We start from the raw sequence: 25,762 nt of genomic DNA, 5'->3' as shown, positions 1-25,762 counted from the left end.
TTGAACACAAGAAGCATAATAATGTGAGAGAATGAAGGTTTCTTTCAAATTGGGTCATTCATTTGATATACAATACATGCATTGTATACAATAATTAAGTGAAAGCTTAAAAGGTGTTTGTAAACTAAGTATTTTAATATAAATTAATAAAATATTAATTAATATATAAATTAATAAAATATTAATTAATATATAAATTAATAATTATTAATTTATCGATTAATTAATAAATTTTAGTCGTCCCAAGTGTATTATTTTATAGAGTTTCTACCTTAATTCGTGAAAAAAAAAACTTACAAAATAGGAAAAATAAAAGTAATTCATCAAGTTTTGATGTTCTCCCCCACAAGCTCTTGGGATATTACTCCCCACTCATTTATTTAAAAAACAATAGGATATTTTATTAACTTTGTTGTAATTTTAAACCCAAAGTGTGGTAGCCTAGTGGTTTGAGATGAGCCCTTCGAATTTTATTTTGTTATTAGTTCGAATCTAATTAAAAAATAATTTTTTATTAATTTTTTTAACTAAACTTAGGACAACAATAAAATTATCGACATTTTTTTTATCGGGGCTGAGGAAACCCAAAACTCAAGGTTGGGTCTGTATATATTAATAATAATTGAAATAATGTTAGATATTAAGTTAATTTTAATATACTATTTCAATTTTTAACCGTTATAACACTTACTTAAATTTAAGTAGTTCTATATAAGAGCTACTTTTACCTATGTTATTTGGGTTACATCTCTAACTATGCATTCATATTAAGTTTCAATGGAATTGGTATATATATTAAGTTTTGATTATTATTAACATTATTATTTTACATGTTGCAAGAAGAAAACTTAAAAGAATATATATCATTTGATTTGATTATTATATCAGCAAATAAATTGTTATAATTTGAGCACATAGTCATAATCAAATGGTTTTTTTTTCTTTAAAAGTGATTTTGGAATAATCTAGACTCAATAACATAACTATAAAAACTAATAATAAGTTACAATTGCATAATTATAATTTCTTATAATAATTTTAACCAATAACTCATATAAATAAGTTCAACCATGCCTATTTTAAATCAAAGTGATAGACAATTTTTTGTTTTATTTATTTGACAAAATAATGATTTCTAGTTACACAGGGGTGTTGACAATGGCACAGGGCTCAAGACAAATGAATGACAGACACAATTATTGGCTTAATTTGTTTAGACCCTGTTTGAAGTAAGGTTAATTATTTCTTAATAATCCATTATTTGATATGCTTGTTTATTTAAAAATCAACTCATTTATTTTAAAAAATGATACTTAGATTGCAAGAGATTGTTTGATGTAAGATATAAAGTATTTTTAAACAATATATTTACTAATTTAACATATATGATGGATTTTATGAAAGAATGCAAACAAATGAAGTATTTGTTCAAAATTAGGGTGTTATTTGAATAATTATGTTCATCTCGAAACAAAAATAATCAAAAAATTATTATGACAAAACCCTAAATAAAATAATAATAATAACAATGAGTTAATGGACAAGAATGACTAAATAAAAAAAGTGTTAATATTTTTTATATTTAAGTTGGTTTTTATTTGATTTTGGATTTTTTTTTTAAATAATTGAGTTATTTACATTATTTTAAAGTAAATTATTTTAAAAAATAATAAAATATAATTAAAAAAATATTTTAGTCGATCTGTGAACATATTAATTTTATTAAGAATCTTCGAATTCATTGTAACGTTAAATTTTGTGTTAGGTGTGTTGGCAAGTATTTTAATTTATATTTTTATTATTGTTTTTAAATGGTTATTTTTATTAAAAGACATTTGTTTTTTATTGGTTTTGTCGGCTTAAACGTCTGTTTATTTATATATTTATTTATATCACATTGAACATTTTTCAAAAATCAAATAATATTTAAAATAAATAAAAGATATTTTAATTTATTATCTGTATGAAATGATTGTTAAAAATATATATAATAAATAATATTCATAAATTAAAAATGTAATTTGATTTATTTCAAATGATAAATAGAAAATAGAACATTTATAGATTTGCAAATTTTTTAGGTTTCAAATTCTATTGAAATTATGATATTTCAATTATTAAGACGATTTTATAAGAGATTAAAAATATTAAATTACTTTTACTAAATTAAAGTGGAACTAGAATATGGTTAACTTTCTAAAAAAAACATTTATAAATTTACATATTTTAATAAAATAAATAAATAAATAAATGGATTGGGATTTGCTCAGATTTGGAAGGGATTAATTTCGGCTGATCCAAAACAAAAGAAACGAGGTTCAATTCTATGAGTCAGACAGACTCCTCGGGCCCCTAAAAATATCATTAAAAGCTATATATTTATTTAATTATTTGTAAATAATATTTTTTTAATTTCTAATGAGTTTTTATAATTAAAATACTTTTACATTGAATAACACTTTTAGACAAATGTCAATATTTTATCCACATCCTTAGAATTCGACACATAAGTGGAAGAATTGATGCTGAGAATTTATTAGGGGGCATTAATGCTTAACAAGTGTATTGTTATATTTATATACTCCATTTGTTTTTGTTTTTTATTCTTATTATCTTTTTGTTTTTGAAAATAATCTATGTATAAATTAAAAAATGATAAAAAAAAGTTTAAACAAAAAGAATAAAATACAACCACCACGATACTCAACCGTTATCGAACACTTGTAGATATTTGAGAAAAAATATTAATTTATCTCAGATTTCAACGATTTTTACGAACGAATCTCATAAACATAATAATAATATTAATATTAATGATACACATTATATTATTACAATCATTGAAAATTCATTTTTTTTGTTCAGATTGTTCACCAGATAATCAATCGAACATTTAAAACCATGTAACACCGTAAACTAGAAAGTCGAAAACTAATAACCACTTCCTTTTTGTGGTCTATCTTGCCATTTGAGATCATAATTATTAAACTATAATTAATGTTTTTATAAATACAAATAATATTAACATAAATATCCAAAATAATTTAAATTTATTATAAAAAATATTTATTCGAAATACTACAAAATCAAGTTTGAACTAAATCAAGACCTAATTGTGTGAATTAACTTGAGATTTGTACGATAATCACATAATCAACAATACATTTACTCAAATAAAAAATGTAAAAAATAAAAAAAAAAATGAATTAAAGTTTCATCAATAAATGGAATTACATACTGGTTGGAATTAAGCTTATCAAAGTTCATTGGTGGAGGAGTTGTTGTGCATAAAACCATCAAAAGAGTAATAAAAAATTAAAGACAAACACAAAACAACAAAATATTGATAAAAAAATATAGAATTTACATATATATTATCAATTAAGATCACATAAAAAAATAAACACAAGATCCTATAATATGATTGTCATAAAACAATATTTGTCCAAAAAAAAACAATTTTAAGTTGACCTAATCATAACCAATTAAAGTTTTTAAATTAAGGTGAATTCTTATTCCTTCTTAAATTAAGAAAATAATAATAATAATACATATATAGTTTCACTCTAAGAAAAGGGCTAGATTCTTCTAAATATGAAATGTGGGCCAAAAAAAACAAAGGCTATGTAAATAGATAGGAGTATTTAATATTTGTAGCTGGCAATGGAAATGATAATTGATCTTAATTAATTATTTTACCACTTAATCAGGACTCCTCACGTGGCTGATTAAGATTATGTCTCCAACATGCATGCATAATCTACTACTCCCTAAATACCCATTTTAATATATGTCTAGACACTAGTCTCTAATTAATATATCAAATTGTCAAATATAAATTAATCAAAATTAGGTGATGAATTTCATGTTTAGTTATTCTAATATACTTTAATATATAACTTAAATGATCGGGTACTTGCATGAAAACTATGAGTTTAGGTTAAGGCTTAAGAGAATGAATGTGTAAATGTTCTTTTGATCTTCTTTTATACCGTTATAAGATTATTTTACTTGAAATTGTGTTGATTTAATGTACGATGTCGATAATTTGAGTTGTGTCTAATGTTACGTTATTCCTTAATTATTTTCAATCTGAATATATTAATTTTAGTCAAAATCATTTATCAATATTATTGTTAATTTAAATATGAAAAAATAACAAACTAAGAATTCTAGTTTAATAAATTGTTCTATTATTCTTTTTAAATATACAATTTAATAATTTTTCAATATTATATATATTAATAAATTTAATAGTATTTTTTTCATAAGGACCCAACTCGAATTCTTATTTGTTTTTAAACAAAACCTATAGAGGATTTTACGATCCTAATAAACTCAATAAAGAAAATTTAATAAAGAAAAAAATCATCTCTTATCCTCAAGCTTGATTTATATATATTCTTTTGTAAAATATTTTCTTCTTATCTTGGATCATGATGTTGATATGGTGATCTTTTGATAAGGATTTTTGGAGATTTTTTTTTTCTTTTTCATGTGATAATCGTTTCAAATGTGGAAGGGTTTTGTGAGAATGCCAATTCGAATTGTGATTGTTATAGAAAACAAAATTAATAAAAAAACAAATCCAGTTGTGAATTTAAGGATCAAATCGAATCCGTCCATATCTTCACTTTGACTATAAAGATAAATATAGATGTAGGAATTAGTTTGATTCAATTTATTCTCTATTTATTTGTTAATTTATATATAAAAATATATGTTTGATAACATTAAATTTATTATAATCGTTTTAATTTGATTATTTGATATGTTATAACAAGTTGGTAAACTAGTTCGGATCTTGTACGCATTATATTGGAATCCTAAAACACCCCTAAGAAAATGTCTGAATTGTCAAATTGGGACTCTTTATTTATAATCATTTGAAATTCCGAAATATTTTATCAAACTTTACCATTTGGACTTCTTATTTTTAAAATTATACGAAACAAACTTTTCAAACGTTGTTACCTTATTGTATACGCAATATTTATTAATAAAAAAAATAATGATATTAATTTAACTATTAAATTTGAGTGAATAGAGTGTTTTGATCAACAACTCTCTTAATAAAAAAATCGCATCACTAATTTAATTATCGAATTTTAGTAAATTAAGAGTTCTGATTATGGATTCTTTGAAATTTGATAGTCAAAAACCAGAATTCGCTATAATTTAGTTGTTAAATTAGTTATATTAATTTTTTTTTTATAAATATAACGTAAATAATAAGTTAACGGCATTTGAAAACATTAAAATAAAAATTCGTTTTTGTTATAATTTTAATAATAAAGAGCCAAATGAAGCCAAATTGCGAGATTTAAAAAATTATTCAATATGACATTTTGCCTAACAAATATAACAACCGATACTATATAAAAATCATAAAAGATACTTTTTTTATTCATTTATATTTATTTAAGTGAAAATTTGATTGGTTAAGATTTAAAAAATTAATTTATATCTGATTATAATATATTAATTTTATTATGTCAAAATTTTATATACAATGATTTCTTCTTCGAATGTTTTAAAACTTTTGTTTTAAGTTTTAAACCTTTGATAATAGTTATATAGATTTTGAAATAAATTAAGGAATTATTATTATTATATAGATTAGAAATGTCAAATATGTTACTTTAACTAGCTAGGTTATTGAGTTATATTTTATAATAATAAATTAGTTTCATAAAAATACAAACTGAAATGATTTCAAATAAGACCTTACTTAAAATGGTAAAGAAGCTGGTAACAAAATTAATTCTCTTCTATTTTCTTGAAAATCAAAATTTAATTATCTTCTATTAATTACATACAAAAATTGAGCTAAATTTATCAAGCTTTTTAAATTAACAAGCTTTTATCTTTATTTAAGTAAAAACATTGTCATAGCAAAAAATATAAAAATAAATAAGAATATTGGCTTGGCAGGTCTTGTTTGATTGGGATTCTGATCAATATTATTGTCATTTTATATCTGTTAAATTTGTATGAAACTAATAGTTAATAGCAATTATCACATAATATTTATAACATTTTCTATAGTTCGAGCTATACATATCAATATTTTTTTTTCTCAATAATATATTCGAGATAATATTTTAGAATATAATATGTATTTATAAAATTTATTAACTATTTATAGTTAAATTCAGCTAGATTGATTTGAGTTTTTTGGGGTCATTTATCACATATTTTTTTAACTAAATAATCACTTCATTCATTTATTAAAATACTAAAATATTTTTATAAAATTAAAGCTTTAAATATAAAATATAATATAATAATCAAACAATATTTATTTTAAAAATTCAATAAAATATTTTAAAATCATTTTTTATGTTTCTTAGATGAGGATAACAATTATAGCTGGTTTGATGTTGGATTTGTTTTTACAGTATCAAAGTTTTTCAACAATTAAACTAAGGAATTCATTAACTAATTAATTTATTATTACTTTTTTGAAATATAAAAAACATTATCAATTTAAAATTCTAATAACTTATTTCTTATTTAAATAATTTTTAAATTAAATCTCAATCCTGAGTACAAAACCACTTACCTAGTATGGCCTAAGTAACCAACATCCAAGTTTTAGTCAACTTTTTTAACTTTTAAATTATTCAATTAATTAAACAAAATAATAAAATATTATTTTATTTATTTAATTATATATCAATATAATTTCTTACTCTTTAATCCAAAACCCCACTTTTTACAAATTTCAACCGTGAACAAGATTATTCAAATAAATTAAGCTGAATCCAAACAATTTCAAAAGAGGTGTTTTGATATATGATAAATTGAAGAGAAAAAAAAAGACAATAAAATCTAACATTAATAATAAAAGAAAATCCGTGACAAAAATGTGAGAAATGAGTGCTTTTATATTTTTCTTTAATATAATAAAACAAATGCTGTGGATTTGAAAGCATATACAAATTTGGCCTAATATGTTTGAAAATCAGAGAAAAAGTATATTTCAGGCCACCTACAAGACAATTGACATGATCGGAACAGAAATAAATTTCATATTATTATTAATAAAATATTCACCAATTCTATTGAAAAATGATTGGAATATTGTTTAAAGTACTATATATCCCATAATACATTTATCATCTTTACAATAAAGTATTAATGTATCAAATTTTAAATATAAATAATTTATTTATGCTTTATTATGTCAGAAGTCTTACCATTTGAATAACTATTTTTTATACATCTTCTAGATATATGTCGGACAAATTAAAATTGTTATAAAAAATAATTAATTCTAAAATAAATTGCAATATTTTGTTATATAATTAGATAAACGATTATTTATTTATTTATTTTTAAAACAACTTAGTGCTATTTCATTAAAAAAACTTAAAACATGAAAAAAAAAATACAAAAGTTTAAGATCAGATCTAGATAATTTATAGATTTGACAATAAAACAATAATTGGATTACAAACCATAACAACAATCAATTAGCGCCTATAGCGTTTTTACTTTTATTCTACTTGTAACTTTCTTAAACGAAATATCCCATATATATATATATATATATATATATATATATATATATATATGACAGAACTTTCTATTCTCTTCATTCATTTCGATTCCTCTTCAAGATTGAATGAGTACATTTCAATTTGAAGTTATATATCTCCAAATATCTTCAGCGGTTTTACTTCTTTCACTATGAGTTCTTGAATTTATTTCTTTCCAGATATTGTAGATTACTGCTCCAAAGTAGTATTTCAACATACTTACATAGAAGGATCTTCCTTTTGCTTTATTCTTCATCAACTTTTGAATTTCTTCCCATATTCCTGAAAAGTTGACGATGTTCATGTTTGCAGCAAACCTCCTCCAGATTTGTATTACAAAAGAGCATTCCCCAAATAAACGGTTTATGTTTTTCTCAACTCCCAAACATAGGACACAGTTGATATCAGGAATGTTAATGTATTTTCGAATTCTATCTTTTTTGTCATCATTTTCCTGTATGCCAACCAGAGAATAAATTGGTGACGAGGAATAATCTTTGGAGACCATACCACATTATGCCAATCTATCTCCTGTTCTCTTGTTCTAACAATTTCCCATTCCTTTCCTGTAATGAACTTCTCATTGTTTTCTATTTTTCAACATATTTAATCATTTCTTTCATTGAGTTGCTTCTACCTCATTAGGTTTATGATTCTATCACCTTCTGGAATACGCCTCAAAAGTGAATCACATTTACCTTCATAGACGTCTTTAAATGAGTACTTATAAACGGTTATTTTATCATGACTATATTGAATTTTGAATTCGGGACTAAGTGTTAGAAGTAGACAAATATTTACTTTGAGAATTAGAAAATATAAGGAGGGATACTAAGGTTTTGTTTTGTTTGAATTATTTTAATAACCAAGTATCATTTCACTCCTCTCTTCTATCACATTACTCAATTAATTAATCAAAATATTTAAATACATTTATTTTAAATTATATACATTTTTAAAATCATCCCAAATTCTTATTCAAACAAGGCCTAAGAGAAGATGACATTATTAACTACCTAAATGTTGTTCAACGAGTTAGGCTCTTCTTAAGGTTTATTATTGTGATGCAGAGATGATAATTGTTTTAAAAGAAATCTCTCTGTATGTCATGTTTATAATTGAAAAGTTCTAAGTAATTAGTAGTGTTGCTTAAAATTATATATAATCAACATCATTAATATTTAATTTAATTAAAATATTAAATAATTTTTATTTGTTAAAAAAGTAGTATTTTATGATTAATATGTTTTAAAAAAAAAACTCCCTTCTACAAATTAACACCAAACAACTATATATTTAAATTAAACTCAATCCCAACAAATTTTTTTTTTTTTTTTTTTTTTTAAGAAAAAGAGGATTCTAGAGTGAAGAGAGGGAAAAGGAATGAAAATAATTCCCAGAAATGTTTGATTTTATTTGAAAAATGTATATTAATAGTAGTAATTAATAATAACTCTTTTCTTTTCTTAAATTATGGGTCAGAAAGAAAGAAAGTAGAGCGTGTTTTCCGCTGCAAGGACGAATAAGGTAAAAAGCTGATTCTTTTCCACGTGGCTTAATTTCTTCCATCCGATTAGAATTCAACGGTCATGATCTCTTCCCCAAGATTAGATTTTAAGGCCAACTGCCAGAGAACTGTAGACCTTGTTGCTCCGCATAGTCTCTCAGATTTCCTACACAAAAAGAATTCTGTGGAGACAGAAAACAGTGAGATATTTTGATTTTTTTTTTAATTAAAAAAATCAAATCAAACAAGCTTTAAGGTTTGCAAGGAGAATTAATATTTTTTCATATAAAATTTAATAAAAATATAAGATAAAAATATTTTAAAAAATAACTGTAAAAATTGTTTTTCTTTTATTGAATTTAGGAGATTAAAATAATACCATTATAATATCATCTATTTTTAATTTAAAGCATTTCAACTATCATAACAATACAATGGTAATTATGGTTTTTTTTTTGTTAAGATCTCAAATGAATTACTATTTTATTTTACTTGGTTACATTAGATATCTTTCAATCTTAAGTAAAAAAACAAAATACTAATATGTTTTGTTTCATTTTTATAATATTAAATATAACCAAACATTTTAATAATTTAATCTAAATAATTAAAAAAAACTAACAAAATTTATAACTTAATATTTATTTTCACTCACATAAAAAAATAAAAATAAATTACCTCTACTTTTCAAAACATTTTTTTTATTATCAATTTTTACATTTAATAATTATTTTATTCAAATAAATCACCCTCCAATAAATAAACATTATTATTTATCAATAATCTCAATTATTATCTTTTATTAAAAAAATTTTCAAATTTTCATAAAATAGCATGTTTAACTTGATTTTAATTTTTTAAATAATCTCAACGTAATCATATAGTTATTTTATTTTTTAAAATTTTATATTACCAAACAAAATTATTGTAATAATCCACCTATTACACCAATTACCTAACAATGTTAGGATCATAATTTTTAATTTTTTTTAAAAAAATATTATTTTAATTATAATAAAATATGGAGAGTGATTTTTATATGTATAAATATACAAAGATAGAAAGAGAAAGAAGGATTGATTGTACTGTGTGATGTCTTAAATTGAGGTAGCAGCAAAAGAAATTAGCAGAGGCGGCGTTTGCAGGCCGTGACTTTAATGGTGTAGTAAATCCTCCTTTGCCCTAATTTCTCTTTTTCTTTCTTCATCATAAGAGTCTAGACCTGCTATGGATTTGATCACCCTACCAAAATCATGTCTGGTTTTTTCACTTTAACCAACGTCGGTAAACAACCCTCCTCCGCGGCGGCAACCGCCGCCAACGGAAGTTTCCTTTTGTTTACAAACGACGAGATCTACGACAACAACAATAATAATACTAATACTAATAATAATAATACTTCTACGGATAAAGCTTTTGAGTTATGGCAGCAACAATACTACTATTATCATCACCAGAAAATGATTGCTCAGGCATCTGGTACTGATGATACGCCGTCGTTTAGAGCCATGAAACACGGCAGCGGAGGCGCCGGCGGTGGAGTTAATTGTCAGGATTGTGGGAATCAAGCGAAGAAAGATTGTCAGAATTTGAGGTGTCGGACTTGTTGTAAAAGTCGAGGTTTTCAGTGTCAGACTCATGTTAAGAGTACTTGGGTCCCCGCCGCAAAACGCCGTGAACGGCAGCAACAAGTCTCCGGTGCCGGCGCTGCCTCCGGCTCTCATCAGAATGTTAATAGTAGTGGTAGTCATCAAGAACAACGGCAGCAGCTTAATCTTGTTATTAGAACTTCGAATGATCAGATCCAGAAGAGACAGAGAGAAAATTCTTCAACAGGTTTTTTTTTTCTTTTCTCGTGAACCCTAGATTTTCTCACACAGATCTTGATAACCCTTTTTCTGATTCGTTTTCACTTACATAATTCACTTAGATCTTTAATAATTTTAGTGACTTCTGTTTTTGAAAGCCCATGTAAGCAAAGATTGAATTTTTTTTTTTCAAGATTTGAGAGAGAGAAAGAGAGAGACAGATTTTGTCTGGTGATTTACGTGGGATAAAACAAAGTTAACGCATGTTGATCTATAGTCAACTGAACATCTCTTCTTTTTGTTACTGTTAGAGAGTAAACCCTTCGATGCCAGTAATCATATCAAACTTTTTTTTTTTAAATTTATTTTTGATATTTTTTGTGATTAGGGTTAGAGGTGGGACATAATTTTCCACCGGAGGTGAATTCATCGGCAGTATTCCGGTGTGTAAGGGTAAGTGGAATGGACGATACAGATGAACAGATGGCATATCAGACGGCTGTAAACATTGGAGGGCATGTTTTCAAGGGACTATTATATGATCATGGTCCGGAGAACCGTTATGGCGGTGCCGGCGGCGAGACATCCTCCGGTGGTGGTGTACAACAACCGCTTAATCTGATATCATCATCGGCCGGAATGACGTCATTTATTGATCCTAATAATATTTATCCGGCTCCTTTAAGTGCTTTTCTTTCTGGTACTCAATTCTTCCCACCGCCAAGATCTTAGTATGAGGAAGATGGGTTTCTCTTTCTATCTCTTCAAAAATGTTGATTTAATAATTATGAAATATTATCATTATTAATATTATAGTATTTGTTTCAATTAATTCTAACATGGGTTCATATCTAGCTAGCTAGTTGATAAAAAGAGAAGTGGAGAGGAAAAGGGAAATGGATTATAATCATGATTTTAAGTGTATGGACATGACAATATATATGAATTCAAGGATGCTTTTCCTATGTTTTTTCTTTTTAATTTAACCTTATTTTAGAATAAAAGGTTAATAATTTGTATTTTTTTTGGGTAATATTAATTTCAATTTATAGAATTAAGTGTTTGATAAAAAAAAGTATAAATAAAATTAGGAGAATTGACATACTGGGCTACTTATGGAAGGATTTTGGACAATTTATTTGGAATATCATAATTTATTTTTTATTTTTATTTTTTTAAAGTTATATAAAACTGTTTTTGTCTTTTACGGTTTTAAATAATGTTCACTTATCATCTACATAACATATCATCTATGTAACATAAATAAATGATTAAATTATCAAAATTCATCTAATTAAGAGTTTTGAATATCGAATTTTAAAGAATTTTAAAGAATCGATAGTTATAGCTCTCACTTCAAAATAATTTGGGTAGTTAAATTATTTTCATAGATATTTTATTTATGTATTTATAAATACATAGAGATAATAAGTTAATTTGAAAACGTTAAACACAAAATGATTTGTATTATTTTAAAAATAAGGAGCCTCAATTTGACTTATATATCAATAAAATTAAACATCTTCCAACCATTAAGCCAAACAAACTCTTTTTTTTAATTCTCATTTGAAAGGATAAAATAATTTTTATTATTATGTGTATTTTGATAAATAAAAAAAATGGATCACTTTTTGGTTAAATATAATTTATTTTAAATTTTGACAATAAAATAAAAAATCATATACTAAATAAATTCAAACCAACTCATCTAACCTCAATTTAAAATCTCAATGTAATACATTTTAATAGGGTTTCAAGAACATTATTGTTAGCTTTTCTTTCATAATCAATCTCATAATAGTTTTTTTTTTTTTTTCCCTTTTCGGCTCGAGGTTTCTTTTGTGACTATCAATATTTTGATTTAACTTTTTACCTAACCTTTTGATTTCTTCTTAATATTTGTCATGGTTTTTAAGATTTTTAGTTGGTTGTTAACACAAACAAATATCTTATCATGAGCAACTAAATTATTTTCTTTATCTTCATGACTCATTGAGGGTCGGGACTAGAGTAGGGCAAACTATATGCAGTTTTAGAATACCCCTAAAAGAATGAAAAATATTACTTTACAAAGTTTGAACTTTACATCTAATATAAATTATTATAATATTTATCAATTAAACTAAACTATTTATATGTATATTATACAAAATTATTAAAATTTTCAATATAACATAAAATACAATAATTTTTTATTTTCTTTCTCTAGAAAAAAATCTCTCTATCAAGAATCATCGTTAAAAGCTTATCTTTTTCTCAATCAATTTACAATCAATTTTATGATATTAAAGATAGAAAAAAATATTTTCTATGAAGAATCATATATAGTTATTGGAAGCCTATCTCCGATGCACCTAAAGTCCCTTATGAAGAATGATTCTTGATTAGTAGGCATGGTCGTGCGGTCCGCTTGGTGGATGGACATTCTCAAATGAGTGTCCAAGGTAAAGCAAAATAGAATATCGTGAGAGGGTCAAGAGAAGTCAAAGGGTCAAATCGGTTATCGGTTTTCTCAGCAACCCTTAAAGGCGTCTCTCACATTTGGGTCCGGGGAGGCCATAAGTTATATCATGAATGTCTTAGGGGATAGAGGGAGGATTGTAGAAAAGGGTCGAACATCGACTAGACTCCGTGTTAACAACCAAAGGAAGGAGACGTCTCTAGTTAACACACAACCTATGCAACAATCTAGGCTCGGAGCGATGCAACAAAATTCTTATAAGGAAGAAGTTCTGACCTATACAGCAGTGGTAGGCACTAAGAAATAGTCAGTTAGGGTCGACTGGACGAAAGCGGTTCATGTCAGATCTAAATCTTTTAAATTTCAAACGTTGGAGGTGAGTCCTAGAGTTGTGGCTATATAAGAAATTAAGAGCGGGAAAAAAAGAGTGATTGAGGTTGATTTGGTACAATTAAAATTGTATGGCCCTTCAGACATCGACGTGGAATCGAGGGCGACTTGGGGTCGGACCTAATGAGAGTGTCTATTGTTTTGGATTCAATACTCGTGAAAGATATGTTGCTCTGTGAAAAGTATTTAAAACAATGTTTATTATGCCAATTGATAAGCGTATTATACCTTTAGTCGAGGAAGGAATCTAACGACTTATTGATGGTCGATCCGTTAATATTGAAAATACACATGTTATAACGACCAAACACAACATAAGAATGCCCGTAGATAGAGAAGGTAATGGATTTAATTGTTTGGGATGACAATAGATATGTGGAATCATGATCTTCTTAGTCGGGCCGATAATGATCTTGGGGGATTTATTGAACTCGATGAGTAAAATCAATTAGTACAGGAGAACGATTGTGTCAGAACTAAAGTGCATCATTCTGATATACATAGTCGTTACCATGAATCTATTTAGGTTAACAATGGGACACATGTATATAAAGTGATGGTGTGGCATGAACGTCCTATTGTCGTGTCTCCTTTTCTGGGGTCTTTTTCATCATCAAATCCTCTTGTGTTAGAGGCGTCGACTTCGTGTGGAGTAACAAGAGATTCAACTATTACACTATTTTACGTTGATCGAATCTGTATGACTATCCTTGTTGATATTGAAAGATTAGTTGTTAAGATAACAAATTCGGGGAGATTTGATATGGTCGGGAGGGTGGTTGAGTAGGACGAGGATCTATTAAATGATTCAATAGTTTCTCGTGAGAATGAGATAGAGCATCCGTCTTCACACACCCTAGGTAACGATGATTACCCAAATGTCAAAAGAATGGAGAATAGGCATGTGGTGGTATATAAAGATATGAGTTCATCAACTCCTCATATTATTTCGAATTTATTGTCTGAGAAATAAATGATTGAATTTGTAGAAAATAATTTCTAGTCTCCTATAGAGGATATAATCCAAGCTAATCCTATTAGAACACTTTATTTTGAGATTAATGTTCTTGAATCACCAGTTTTCATTCATGATGTGTCTGATGAGGATTCAATGGATTCTGAGTTAGATTATGATATCAACGAGAATATACAAGTAGAATTCTCGACACATAATATGACGATGGATGAAAACAAATCTCTCAAGAAGGAGATCCTTGAATCAGAGACTAAAGTGTGGCACAATGTGCACGATATTTCACCCCTCCCTTATACTTTTCACCCAAGTCCTTCTTCATCAAAAACTACCAACATTGTCAACTAAATAAGCTAAATGATCTATCGCAGGGTTTTATGCAAGTAGAAAAAGCGTTTCTCGAAGTCGAGAAAGAGTTATTCTAACTAGATTTAATCAATGATTGAAAAAATTATTGTTTGGAACATTTATGGATTAAATGATGGTGTGAAGAGATGTATCATCAATTCACTAATGGGAACCCTTGGTTGTGATATATATTGTTTTAGTGAGATAAAAATTCGAAAGTTGGATTAATGGATCATTAAGGATTTATATAATTGGAGATTGTGTGGTTGAGAGGCTCTTGGTTCTATAAGGGCGTCTTGTTGCATGAAATGAAGATATGTATGAGAAAATGGATGTTAAATTTAGTAGATACTTGATTAACGTTCAATTAAGAAATTGGGAGGATAATTTTCGATGGATAATTTTTGCGGTTTATGGACCAGTTCTTACACAATTTAAAAATGGGTTCTTTAATGAGATGAAGAACATGGTTAGTCTCTATGAATTACAAATTGTTTTTGCGTGCGACATGAACGAAGTGAGATTCATGTCTGAAAGAAAATGGGTCAATGTGTATAGTAGCCTAATGCGCCAGTTTTCAAAGACAATTGAAGAACATGAACTTATCGATTTTTCTTTGGAAGGCGGTCAATTTACTTTTAGGAGAAATAATGACAATGAGGATCACATTCATTCTTGTATCGACATATTTCGAATTAGTGAATCAATCTTTCAAGGGTTTTCTATTATATTTCAAAAGGTCTTATATGAAGTTGTTTAGATCATTGACCAATCTTGATAGAACGTCGAAAGATGGAGAGAACATGTCGACCATTTAAATTCGAAATTAAATGTTTGATCAAAGATGACTTTATACCGCGTGTGCAATCATGGTAGGTGAATCAATTATTAGTTGGTTCTCCGTTGAGTAATCTCTTTATGAATTTAAGGAATTTGCATAAGCTTCTCAAAAGTTAGTTCGTGGGAGATTGTGCTTTATTTTATGCTAAAATCAATGACTCGTGTAATGAAATTAATGTCATTGATGTGAATGAGAAGATTCGTGAACTCTCCGCTGAGAAGGTTAGTTCTCAGATTCACATTGTTAGCAAGTTACTCGATATGTGTAAGGAAGAAAAAACTATGGCACCCCAGCGAAGTAAAGCTACATGGTTAAGAGTCGGAGATAGTAACACCAAGTTTTTCCATAGTATCTTTAACGCGCAAGCAAAAAATAATGTGATAAATTTTATCTCAATCAGGGGAATGTTTATGATAGTGAACCTGTAATCTCTACGAGCATTGTCAAATTTTATAAAGGTTTGTTTAAGGAGACATTTAAGGTCATACCTAAATTGAATGGTATAACTTTTGATTCAATTAGTACAACTCAGGAGGCCATTAAGGGGTGTGAAAGTGATAAGGCGCCAGAATGCGATGGGTTTACTTTTGTTTTTTAAGAAGGCGTGGTCTTTCTTTAGAACTGAAATTATGGAAGTAATTGATCATTTTTATCTATTTTCATCATTTGATAAGAGTTGGAACTATACTTTGATATGTCTCATTCGTAAAGGTCTAGAAACTATTGACGTGAAGAAGTTTTAGGCCTATAAGTCTCGTTTCGTCATTCTATAAGATTGTCGAAAAATATTTGGTCAATAGATTGCGGAGGGTGTTAGAGCCGGTCATATCTAGTAATTAGATGACGTTCATCAAATATCGTCAAATCTATGATGCCGTATTAATAGTCAATGAGTGCATTGACTTAGCTAATTCAAGAGGTGAAAAATATGCTTTTGTCAAGTTAGACATCGAAAAAGCTTATGATCATGTCAATTGAGAGTTTTTATTTGATGTAATAGATAAAATGAGAATGGGTGCGAAATGGATTGGTTTGATTAGATTTTACCTCTCAACGGTTATGTTTTCTGTCATTGTTAATGGAAGTTCTCTAGAATTTTTCGAGACCTAGAGGGATTAGACATGGTGATCCACTCTCTTTTTTTATTCGTGATTGTTATGGAAGCTCTCTAAAAAATGATGGTTTTCGTAGAAAAATTGTGACTCATCCGTGAAGTGAGTTGTATGTTAAGAAGATATCAATTTACCATACTACATTTGATTTTCGCTGATGACACGCTTTTATATGGTTCAAACTACTTATAGGAATTTTAAACACCTTCAAGATATTTCATGGTTATTCGGTACATGTTTCGGTCTTCGAGTTAATCTTAATAAGTCACACATCTTTTTTTTCAAATTTTGTTTCGAATAGAAGAAGAATTAGGTTGACAAATATGTTGGGGTTCAGAATTGGTGATCTTCTGTCAACATATCTTGGTATGACATTAGGTGCTAAATTACGATCCAAGGTCTCTTGAAATCTGATTATCACTAAAATGAATTGTAAATTGACTAGATGGAAAAGTAAAATATCTCGAAAGGGGGTCGGCTAATCCTTATTATGAATTTATTGTCATCAATGCCCACATATATGATGTCGTTATTCATTCTCTCCAAGAGTGTAGCGGTGAAAATGGAGAGAATAATGTGTAATTTCTATGGGGATCTTTTAACTCATCTTTTTATCATATAGTTTGTTGGGATAAGGTTAAATGTTTTAAAGATCAAGGAGGTCTAGATAATCAAGATCTTATTTCTTGTAATAAAACTCTTCTATCAAAATTGTTTATTAGATTTACAATGGAGTCGAATAGTCTTTGGACATCAATAATCATATGTAAGTTTACATATGATAATGATTAGTCTGGTTGATTCACAAAAATGTCTAATTTTTCAGCGGGGTGTAACATTTGGAAGGGAATTTATCCTATTTGTTAAAGTTTTCGTGATTAGTCTAGATTCATTGTGGAGGATAATTTCTTCGATTAAATTTTGGGATGACATGTGGTGTAGTGTCAAAAGTTTTGCTACGATGTAACCTGAGCTTTCTTTAATTGATATATGTAGAAATGTCATAGTTAAGGACATGTATGATCATCGTTCTAGTGGTTTCGCTAACTGAATTAGATGTAGAAGGAGACTGACATTATGGAGATTTCGTCCCATAATAGAGTTGACTTTTGGTATGACGCAAACAAGTGTCACCGTTTAAATAAGACATTATGCGTTGTCGATATATGGATAGTTTCCAAGTGGGACATTGCTACAAGTTGTTCGCTAAAATAATTCAATATAATTTTTATTGGAAAAAACTTTGAGAGTCAAAGATTCCATCCAAGATCTCGTTCTTTGGATGAAGCGTTATTCATGGTGGAATTCTAACAGATGATATGTGCATGAAAAAATGTTGTATTATGACTAGTCGTATGTGTCAAGAAGATGTTGAATTGACAACTCACTTACTTTTTGCATTGTCAAGTGGTGACTAATATTTGGAGTGTTTTGTGGAGCATTACTAGGACTCATTGGGTGATGCTCGAGTCTTTAGATAGTTGCTGGGAAGTTTGGATTAATGCGGCTGATATGTCAGTCCTACATATTTGAGTTACCATCCCAATTATTTTTTTGTGAACTATATGGTTTGAGAGAAATCGTTAAACTTTCAATGATTGTCGTCGTATCGTCGTCTGATACGTATTATTTATAATACTATTATTATGATGCCTTCTGAGAATGGTTTAGGAAAACCAGTAAAGTCTGTTGGGGAGTTAATCGTTTTTTCTTTATGATTTATGAACTCGATAACTTATTAATTGTTATTATTTTTTATTTTTTATTTTAATGTTATAGATTGTCGTTGTGCTTAAACGATTTTTTTTTATTTTTAATATGCATTTAACTTTTTAAAAAATATATACAACAAGTTTTTAAATTTTTTTTTTTTTTTTTTTGTCTACCCCAAACTTCGGCCAACTTTTAATAAAAATTAAAAAGATTAATAAAAATCATAAAAATGTAATTTCATATTTTATTCATAGTAATATCAATTTGTACTCTTTTAAATAATTTATTTTAACAGCATTATTACAGAAAATTACTAATAATTTTTATGACAAAATACTATTTTAAATTGCTTACATATTAATTATTTTTTTCATTTTTTTATTTGGTGTTTGTACAACAATTTAGGATAATAATACACTCATCTTACTCCTTGGCCTCATATTATTTTCGATTAAATTTGTTTAAACTTAATTGAATGGTCATTACATATTATATCATGAACCGATTATATATAGTTAAAATTTTGGAAATTAACTGACAAAGAGTTTAAATTAAATTTCGTAAATATTGAATTAGAATAAATACTAGGTAAAATATAATTAATAATAGTTAAAATAAACGTTATGTAAAATGAAAAAATATTTTCTCTAAATCAATTGAATTAACAAAACCGCAACAACTTATAAACTAAATTCCAATATTTTAGATTTTCTCAACGAGATCGACCTAGTTAATTTGACTGTACATTTTGTTGTACATAACGTTATTCTAATCAAATAAGAGTTTAGTTATAAATAGCCTTTAAATATCTATAAAAATCAGAATTTATTCTTTAAAACAAGTTAACACAATATAACCGACGTGATCTTTTCACTTTAAAAGGAAAAAATTGTTTATAAGTGAAACCGATCGATATCTTCAGACTCTTTGCACTGTACAAATTAACTTCAAAGATTCAAAATTCATGATAGATTAATGAAACCCGGTCAAAGTAGCTCAAATATAATATGGCCCCGGTCCTTAAACTGTCATCTCATAATTGAATGGTTATTATTTAGATAAATTTTGTAGGAGCGTGCTTGTGGGACAAAATAATGGAGATTTTAATTGATTTAATTTTATGGTCTAATCTAACAATTAAAATGAAACAATTATACAAAACATGTCGATAGATAAGGTGTTTTTAAATTGGAGGTTAGTTACTCGGAATTAACTAGGAAGTCGTCGATTCGGACTTAATATTTTTTTGTTTGTTTTAAATTTATAGTGTTTTTTTTAATCAAGCTTTTGATTGATTCATTAGTTGAATCTGAATAATCATAATAACGTCAACTAATTTATTTTTATGGGTTTTCATTGTTTAATTGCATTTTCACGATTGAATAAATTAATGAAATGATTTAAATCTTGCAAAAAAAATAATTAGTCTAATATTTTCTTATTTATTCATTATTCTTTTATATATATATATATATATATATATATATAATGATAATTGTTTGAATGAATGGATCACCAGATAATATATAATAAAAAATTTGTTATTTGATATTATTCTAAAACAAAGGCTTTTTCAAATATATGTTATTTTAAAAAATAATGATACATGATAATTTGAGGATGTAGAGATTTTTTTTAATAAAAAAACTTATATAATCATAAAAAAAAAATAATAATTTAAAATATAAAAATATTTTAATATTTTGGTTTATAAATTAAATGATATGATAAATAAGAGTTGGAGTGAAATAATATATATTAAAATATTATATTATATATATATATATATATATATTTATATTTTGGTTATTGAAATGACTTAAATTGAACATGACAAAGAGTTGGAGTTGTTGGAGTTGTTCGGTTATAATTTTGATTTGTGTTTATGTTTGAGAGACGAGTTTTTTTAAGTAAAAGATTTTAAAAAATGTTAATCTATAATTTTAAAATAATATTTTTTTTTAAAATAGACGATATATTAATATTTTGATTAATGAATTTTTGTTATTTAAGATGTTAGATAAATTGATGTTTAATTATGATTGATTTTTTTTACAACTCAACCAAAGAAGCTTTTGAACCAAATCTTCAATTGTGTTGTTTATTTTCTTTTTTGGATTTACTATACATAAACTTATACTTAAGGACTTGAAGAAGAAAAAAAACAATAGTTAAATGAGGGCCATATCAATTATTTATTTATTAATTAAAACTTGAAAGATAGAAACCTAGCTAGAACAACGATAATGAATGAGTCGGGGGGGCCTCCCACTCTTCCATGCATTGACAAACATTTCCGGTCCAAAAATTATTTCTATATCTACTAGGCCTTGTTTGGAATGTTTTGAATTAAGATTATGAAAATTAATTATTGAATTCATGTATTAATATATCTTAAAATTTTGTTCGCTAAGATGCTTAATTCAATATAATTTTTATTGGAAGAAACTTTGAGAATCGAAAATTCTATCCAAAATAGCGTTCTTTGGATTTAGCGTTATTCATGGTAAGTATTACTGAATGTATGTGAATGAAAAAAATTGTATTATAGTTAGTCGTATGTGTCACAGGGAAGTTGAATCGACAACTCACTTATTTTTGCATTGCCGATTACTGAATAGTATCTGGCGTCGTTTGTGGTGTATTACTGTGATTCAATAGGTGATGCTTGAGTCTTTAAGTAGTTGCTGAGAAGTTTGGATTAATGCAACTGATATGATAGGTCTATATATTTGGTGTACTATCTGGTTTGAGAGAAATCGCCGAACTTTCAATAATCGTAGTCGTTTAATATGTATAATTCATAATGCTAGATTCGTTCCGAAAAGATGGTATAGTCCGTCGTGGAGTTAATTCTATTGAGTAATGTTTTTTACTTTTTATTTTTATGTTATTTTTATTGTTGTGTGTTTAAACAATTTTTTATTTATTTAATATAAATAGACATTTTTAAAAAATAAAATAAAATTCATACACAGTAAAAAGTAATTTAAAATTAAAAAACAATTAGTTAGATAATTTAGTTGATGTGGTTGATGAATTCATAGTTGAAAATATATGAAGTTATTTCAAATAATCCTAAGCCTAACTATGCCTAAATATGGGGGAGGCTTCAAATTCCAATGGAGGGGTCCCCATTATAACTATGGTCAACTTAAGATCATCTTTCCCCCCCACCCCCCAAAAAAAAAAATTAAGATCATCTAATCTTTTATAAAGATATAAGTTTGAAGTTTAACTTGGTTTTATTTGAAGTGAAATATGATTGTGACACTTATCTAAGCATTTATTATAAAAGTGATTGGACAATTTTACTTTGTTAGGCTTTATGTATTAGAATTCTACTACAATAATGTTAGAAGAAATGATACAAACTCTATTAGTATTAATTAAGGGACTCTCATGAATAGAAGGGTAACCCATGATCAATAAAACTCAAGAATATGTTTAAGTGGAAGATAGATTAACGAATATCTGTCCAAATTTTAAACACAATCATATAAGAGAAAATGTAGTTTACAAAATGTACGTTAAAATGAATTACATTTAAAATAGGGTAAGTAGACCGTTTATAAGAAAGTTGATATATCGATCATATTTAGTGAACTGTTGTTTTAAAGTATTTATTTTAAGGTTTATGAAGTGAGATTTGGTTGTGTAATTTTTAATGTTATGATAATTACATATAGATTGATTTTTTTATGTACTTTGATGTGTAAAATTTTTATGAGTTATTTTAGTTATTAACATCACAAATTACTTGTGCATTACTCATACACTAACATTTTGTCAATGGTGCGACTTCATATAGGAAACATTTTCATCTTATTAGATTATACTAATGACCAATTCTTGATTTTTGGCATTAAATTAAGAGTACAAGAGATTCGATTAGATCACCTTGTACACCAAAATCCACAAGCCGTCATTTTGATTTGATTGGTTCGATCGGTTTTATTCGTTTGTATTGCTAAATATTATAATTATTCTTAAAATTTAATTTAAAAAATAAATAATAACTATATATATATTTGAATGAAGAAGAACTAGAATGACACTCCATACTCATGACCTTACTTTAACTCAAAGCGCTTTCAGTTGAGTTGAATCCGTGACATTTTGGTTTCTTAAACCGAAGATTTAGGTATAAACTATAAGTCGTAACTATTTAAATTTTATTGGTAACTGAATCAGAATAGCTGTTTCATTGTTTCACCGCAAATCACCCTATTGAATAATTGTAATCCATTTAATATTGTCAACATCTGTCGATAAAATTAATGTGTTAAAAAAATACCATTTAAATAGGTACAAATATGTCATATTTTTAACAAATATGAGGTAGTCTTAATGAAGATGAAAATGTGGTTTAAACAAATTATTGTTAATAGAAACCAAAATGATTGTGATCCAGTCTAGTCACACATTTATAAAAAAATATTATAAGATTTATTTTCTTTTTTCACTTTTAGAAAGGATTATAAAATATTTTTTTCTAAATGAGTTATAATTTGTTTGAAATTGCATTGGAGCTAATATTATTGGTTTCTCAAACTTTATGTTATTGTTTTAGTTTGAATTTAAAAACAATATTATCATATGTTGGGATCTGGGAATTAATTTAAAATTGATGAATAAATCCAAAAATATTGTACATAGAAGTTATTAATGTTTTTAGACATATGCAGGCCTAGGGCATAGCCCAGGCCCATCCGCGTGCGAATTACCGTGTGTAATTGTGGTCCATAAGCCCACAATTTTTGACAATTAATATAGTTTACAAAAATATGTTTTTCTTATATTCAATATTTATTTATTTTAAATTTTTATTCAAGACATTATTAATGATAATTGAGCAAGAAAGTTTTAGTTTATGAATCTGGTTACTTGAGAGTTATCTTATTATATTATTTTATCTAATAATATCTACAATCCTAATTGGTTAACTTTTATGATAGTTTCAAAAATCCAAATCACTCGTCCTATTCTTGAATAGTGTATTTTTCTGTATTGTGTTTTGTTTGTTAGATAAGTGAACCAATTTTGTTTTAAATTATTTTCATTTGAGGAGGGAGACGTATATTTTCAACATTGAGTCGACAATTTGAGCTTTGAATTACGTTAAGTAATTTCTAGAAAGTTTTTATCCACCACAAATCGGTTTAGGGTTTGAATGGTTTGGTTCGAATCACTTTGTGATTCTGGAGTTTTGCCAGGTCTCCTTACCTATGAAATTTGTTTTGAATTATTAAGTATTTTTTAGAAATTATCAATTCTCTCCTTATGCTTATGAATACAATAAGATGTTAACATTTTATCTTAGGATATGTTTGATACGAGGTATAAGGGTATAACACTATTGGTATAACTATACAAATAGTGTTTTAATATGATATTTTTGTTAGGATTTTACTATTAATATAAATTATACCAATATATAATTTATACCTTATATTTGATATAAAATTGTAACTAGTCCACTTAGGTACAACAATTGTTTTATATTACTTAATCTTTAATTTTTCATTATTATATATAACTTATTTTTATATAATATATTAAATATATTTTATTTAGTTTTAATATTATTATTATATTTAATTATTTTCAATATATTTTTTTAAATAATTTAATATTTATTTATTTTTATAATTATAATTTTATTAATTATTAATTTACATATTTACTTATATTATAAATAATAATTTTATTTTATTACAATTATTAATAATATTTAAATTAAATAAACATAATTTATCGTTTATATTATAATTAATTTTTTATATGTTAATTTAATTTACATTAATTATTAAATAACAGTACAATAATTTATAATAATAAATAATATTATTTATAATATAAATAAATATAAAATAATAAAAATAATAATAATGATTAAAATTTTAAATTAATATATATACAACGTACTATATTCTTATACTATATACCAAACACAAAATTATAAATCATATACAATTTATACAATTTCTTATAATTCATATCAAACATTAATAACTTATACAATTTATATTAACCTATATTATTTATACATCGTTATAATTTATACATTTATACAATTTATATCCTATATAATTTGTACCACCTACTAAACGCTACCTATTTGTATTACAATTTTTTAAGGATCTATGTGAGGTAAATAAAAGTGTTATATGAAATTGATTAATTATTTTTTCTTTTAACACATTATTCATTAAAATGTTTACTGAATGTTAGTTATAAAAGAGTTAGATTGTCCTACAACTGAATAATTGGGACAATAAGTAGTGTTTGTTAAGTGGTATAAATATTTTGATTTATAAAATGAAGTGATTTGATAACTTAAATGATAAATATGAAATGATTGAATTTTAAGTAAAAAATTAAATTAAAAACCAATATCAATCTCATGTTGAAAAAGTTGTGATTTTAAGTGTATATTTTTTTGTCATATAAATTTATGAATATATATGTCTAAATGAATTGTGATTTTAAATATTTTTTTATATAAATTAATATTTATATAAGAGATTTAATAAAATAAAAAATATAGGAAAATACTTTACAAAATATTACTTTAAAATAGATAAAAAAAAATATATCATTTTAATGATTAAATCATTCATTTTATAAACTAAAATAACAAAAAAAAATTACTTTATCTTTATACAATTTAAATTTTAAATTAAAAAAAAAACATTATAATAATTAGATTTCCACTGTTTACAAAATTTTGTATTGAAAAATATACAATATTGACTACTTCATTTGAATATCCTAAATTTATAATAACTGAATGAGTAATGATAGGAAACGAAAAAAACTTAAAAGAAATGTATAGGGAATGAGTTGTCATTTTTTAATTGGACTGAAAATCTGAAAATTCTCTCTCCTATTAGATTTTCAATCCATTTAGAAAGTGACCCATCATTCTATATACATTTCTGTCAAGTTTTTTTTTTCCGGCTGCCTATCATTACTCATTTAGTTAATTTATACACACAAAATATCAACCTATAAAATCAACTTTATCCAAGTAGGCTCAATAATAATATTTACATCAAGAAC

The 25,762-nt window shown here is 25.9% G+C and overlaps 1 protein-coding gene across 1 annotated transcript; it reads left to right on the top strand.

Moving 5' to 3' along the window:
* Positions 1-10,148: 10,148 nt before the first annotated feature.
* Positions 10,149-11,825, top strand: LOC124927443 (protein SHI RELATED SEQUENCE 1-like). The gene is made up of 2 exons (XM_047467848.1): positions 10,149-10,887; positions 11,248-11,825. The coding sequence occupies exons 1-2, from the start codon at positions 10,305-10,307 to the stop codon at positions 11,589-11,591; spliced, it is 927 nt and encodes a 308-aa protein (XP_047323804.1). The 5' UTR covers positions 10,149-10,304; the 3' UTR covers positions 11,592-11,825.
* Positions 11,826-25,762: the final 13,937 nt, after the last annotated feature.

The sequence above is a fragment of the Impatiens glandulifera genome, chromosome 2 (assembly GCF_907164915.1).
Source record: "Impatiens glandulifera chromosome 2, dImpGla2.1, whole genome shotgun sequence".
In the NCBI taxonomy this organism is placed as follows: Eukaryota; Viridiplantae; Streptophyta; class Magnoliopsida; order Ericales; family Balsaminaceae; genus Impatiens; species Impatiens glandulifera.
The sequence above is the reverse complement of the archived record's forward strand: the minus strand, read 5'-3'. Positions and strand labels throughout refer to the sequence as shown.